This window comes from Wasmannia auropunctata, unplaced genomic scaffold (assembly GCF_000956235.1).
Source record: "Wasmannia auropunctata unplaced genomic scaffold, wasmannia.A_1.0 LD336078.1, whole genome shotgun sequence".
Lineage (NCBI taxonomy): Eukaryota > Metazoa > Arthropoda > Insecta > Hymenoptera > Formicidae > Wasmannia > Wasmannia auropunctata.
Genome location: NW_012026812.1, coordinates 241,662 through 245,772, shown reverse-complemented (window position 1 = coordinate 245,772; position 4,111 = coordinate 241,662). Strand labels below are relative to the sequence as shown.

At 32.4% G+C, this 4,111-nt stretch overlaps 1 protein-coding gene across 2 annotated transcripts in view; it reads left to right on the top strand.

The window, feature by feature from the left end:
* Positions 1–4,111, top strand: part of LOC105448749 — a 10,643-nt gene that overhangs the window by 3,706 nt on the left and 2,826 nt on the right. Inside the window, exons 2-3 of one of the 2 annotated variants that reach the window (XM_011687490.1) lie at positions 906–1,341; positions 3,145–3,385. In XM_011687490.1, coding sequence (XP_011685792.1) covers positions 906–1,341; positions 3,145–3,385 — 677 coding nt within the window. Of the gene's footprint in view, positions 1–905; positions 1,342–3,144; positions 3,386–4,111 lie in introns of those variants that run through there. The other variant, XM_011687489.1, reaches the window with a different exon arrangement.

Genomic DNA, 4,111 nt, shown 5'->3' with positions numbered 1-4,111 from the left:
AAAATATTTGACCGCGAATAATTGGAGCTTGCTAATTTATGTGACAAGATAAAAATATACTAGTGTTCCTCCTCCTGCTTTCAAAAAGTTGTAATTTAGAAACGTGAGATCTATATTTTTATTTCGAAAATAGTTGTAGGCAAATATATAATAAATACGAGTTGCCATATATAATTAATTAATAAAAATATCTTTGAGGCTTGATTGATATCGTTTTTTAACAAAATTATCTGAAAATTTATGAAAATTTTATTAAAAATTAATTAAAAATCTTTGACTGCGAATTATTGGAGCTTGCTAATTTATGTGACAAGATAAAAAATATATTGGTGTTCCTCCTCCTGCTTTCAAAAAGTTGTAATTTAGAAACGTGAGATCTATATTTTTATTTCGAAAATAGTTGTAGGCAAATATATAATAAATACGAGTTGCCATATATAATTAATTAATAAAAATATCTTTGAGGCTTGATTGATATCGTTTTTTAACAAAATTATCTGAAAATTTGTGAGAGTTAATTAAAAATTAATTAAAAATATTTGACCGCGAATAGTCGGAGCTTGCTAATTTATGTGACAAGATAAAAATATACTAGTGTTCCTCCTCCTGCTTTCAAAAAGTTGTAATTTAGAAACGTGAGATCTGTAAATTTATTTCGAAAATAGTTGTAGGCAAATATATAATAAATACGAGTTGCCATATTTAATTAATTAATAAAAGTATCTTTGAGGCCTAAATGATATTGTTTTCTAATAAAATTGTTTGAAAATTTGTGAAAATTTAATTAAAAATTAGTTTTTTGTACTTTATTATCCATTTTGCTTTTACTTGCACGAAGTGCTCCAGTTCGTTCGAGGTTTCCCAATCGTTTCCAAGTGTTATACTTCCTCAAAGACACTTTCCAGCCAGTCAAACACCTGCCGGCTATAATGAAGGTGTTAGAATTTCTAGCCTGGAAGACCAAAGAAGTTAACGACTATCGAGTGCATCTGGACAGGATGTTGCAGTTGTGCAGTCAACCGCCTTTGCTGGAACAAACTTCCGAGAGTCTCGCTATCTCCGTCGTGATGGAGCATTATTTTACGTTGCTGGGTTATCTCTTGACGATTTTGCCCGACGAAGAAGATATTCTTCGGATCCACGAGGCTCTCGATTGTCTATTAATCAAACGAACGAAACCGATAAACGTCGCGGCAGTGAAACTGGATTTTCGTCGTCAATCCATGGAGAATTCTAAATTGCCGATTATCGTCACCGAATTGCTGGAGGCTGCTATGCCGAGGATATACCCGCAGATCTTGGAAATAGCTCATACACTCGCCTCGATCTCTAATCAATGTTGTGAGTAGTCGTGAATCGAGAATTTCGAGATATATTTTATGTATATTGCTTAATCTTCGGTTGTCACACCTTTTTTTTCAATCAAGTTTATCAAGTTTATTTGGAGTCAATTTGTCAAATCAATTTTTCAAAAGGCTGCCGTTTAAAAACTAACAATTTAATTGAATCGCAAAAATTCTTAAATAGAGTTCGAACATTATAGAATGTATTCTAATTGTAAAGAATTTAAAATTAAAGTGGCATTGTATTGAAAAAAATTCTTGAAAGAAAGTAAGTTTTTAAAAAATCCATTACCCAAGATAAAGAGCTGAGGTTATTTTGTCAAGTGTGAGTGACAACCGAAGGTTAAATGATTATAAAAACATTACCCTCTCAATTAGGTGATTTGCTTCGAAGGCTTCGACATTCGAACTCCGCAGCTTCGGCATTAAAATCTTCGAATTCCTTCGAAGCTTTGAAATTTCGAAAAATATATTTGTGCAAATGATAAATTTATTCAGAAAATTTACAAATATTGTAAATAAAAAGAATTAATAAATATACGAAATTATTCCTTAATAATTTGAAAGTATTATAACCTGAAATATTACAAATTAATAATTAAACTTGATACATGTGCAAATAAGGAAAGATAAAACAATCCAATTAAGAAAATTCAAATTTTTAATGTATTTTTCAAAACTTCGAAACTTCGAAGCTTCGAAACTTTGAGGGCACCTTAAGGGGATCTTCTACTTTGAAGGTCTTTTTTTGAGGAATCATGAAAACATACTATATCGAGACTTTTATATTATATTTATCAACATTGGAAGTATGTTTGATAATTTTTTCAAAATAAAATATCGACAAGAATGCGTTGTACAGAGCGATAATGGCATGTATCTAAAAAAAAGTTGTCGGATGGCGCCCATGATTGCAGTTCACCAGTTAATCTGAAACAAAAAACAAAATAGCATTTTAATCTATAAATGTGTGGCTATCTTCGGTACCAAAAACTAACGAAAATATTGAAAATTGTATATTTTGCAGAGTTTTGAAAAAAAAATTTTATTTTTCGACAATTTTTTGGACAGTATAAGTTGAAATTCAAAATATACAATTTCATGTATCTTAATAATTGATATCGAAGATAGCCATACATTCATAGATTAAAATGCTATTTTGTTTTTTGTTTCAGATTAACTGGTGAACTGCAATCATGGGCGCCATCCGACAACTTTTTTTTTAGATACATGCCATTATCGCTCTGTACAACGCATTCTTGTCGATATTTTATTTTGAAAAAATTATCAAACATACTTCCAATGTTAATAAATATGATATAAAAGTCCCGATATAGTATGTTGTCATGATTCCTAAAAAAAAATCCTAAAAAACGACGAAAAAAAAGGCCTTCAAAGTAGAAGACCCCCTTAACCTTCGAAAGGTCGAAGTTAACGTCGAAGCTTCGAATTCTTTCGAAGTGAGTAAAAAGTAACAGCCCTACTCTCAATTCAACTTATTGCCAGTTGAAATTAATTTTCCTGAAACGTTTTAAAAAGAAAAAAAAATATTTTTCAAAGATATACATATAATTCGAGTTTCTTAAGGGCGGAAAAAAAATTTCTAATGCAGTATCAGTAGATTATTATACTGAACGCTTGCAATGTAAATCAAGCGCATAATTTATTCAAATATTATTCCAACGCGCGAATGGTTGCCGGAACTTTAAAGCAAAGGTGGTTTAATACGAGAGGAGCATGCCTCTGGCATTTTTCGCTTTTTGTGCACGAGCTGCTCTCTCGTACGTTCGCGACTATAAAGGTTACAGAATGCTGCGGGCCGGCATACTGAACACGCTGCTCACCAGGATGGACCTTCCTTACGCGACGCAGTCGCGCTGCGTCAGACCGCCGGACGTGCCCCTCGAGGGAGAGGAGTATCCGTGGGATATCATGCTCTTGATAATGAATCTCTTGTGGAGCCTCATGAGATCGGCCTTATCCTCAAAAACTCCATCGGAACACTTAAAAGATCTTCCATTGCCCAAGCAATGCGCCATGTGGTATTATTTATTGACGAACACGCCTTAATTGATCGCACTGTTCAATAAAAAAAAAGGACTTTTTTCGAACACCATATCTGTAAATTTCTCAAAATTGTGACGTGATAGAGCAGATCAATTTTAGGTAGAGCAATTTTACAAGCAGATTCGGATTTAGCACCCCAAAAAACTACGGGAAATGACTAGTCTTGTTATGATGTTTTTATTTTGTTGAACAGTAGTTGTCAGTTAAAAATTTAAAGAAAAAGCGATAGAAAAACCATAGAATAAGTTTCATTTATTTTTGTTATATAAACGCACATTGTTCTTTTTTGAAATTGAGATATTATTTCTTCATTATTCGGATGTTATTTATGTATTTGTGATATTCACTCATACGGTTTAGTTCAACTTACTATTGTTTATATACAGGGTGATTTTTTTAATTTGAAACTTTCAAATATCTCGAAAAATAAGCACACTAGGAAAAAATGTTTCAGACAAAAGTTTTCGGACTTCGAGGGGGACATAAGATGATAACATTGGTTTGACCTTGAGTGGCGTCGTCAAGGTCAGGACAAGGTCACTTTGAATTTTTTAAATGGAACCCCCAATTTTTCATTATATGTTCTTATAGCACGTCTCGAGAACTTTCCAAAACGTATAAATAAAATATTTTTTTATGAAATAAATCTTGAGTTATGAAGCTTGAAAGTTGGAGTACTGTCGGCATTAGCATCATCCAAA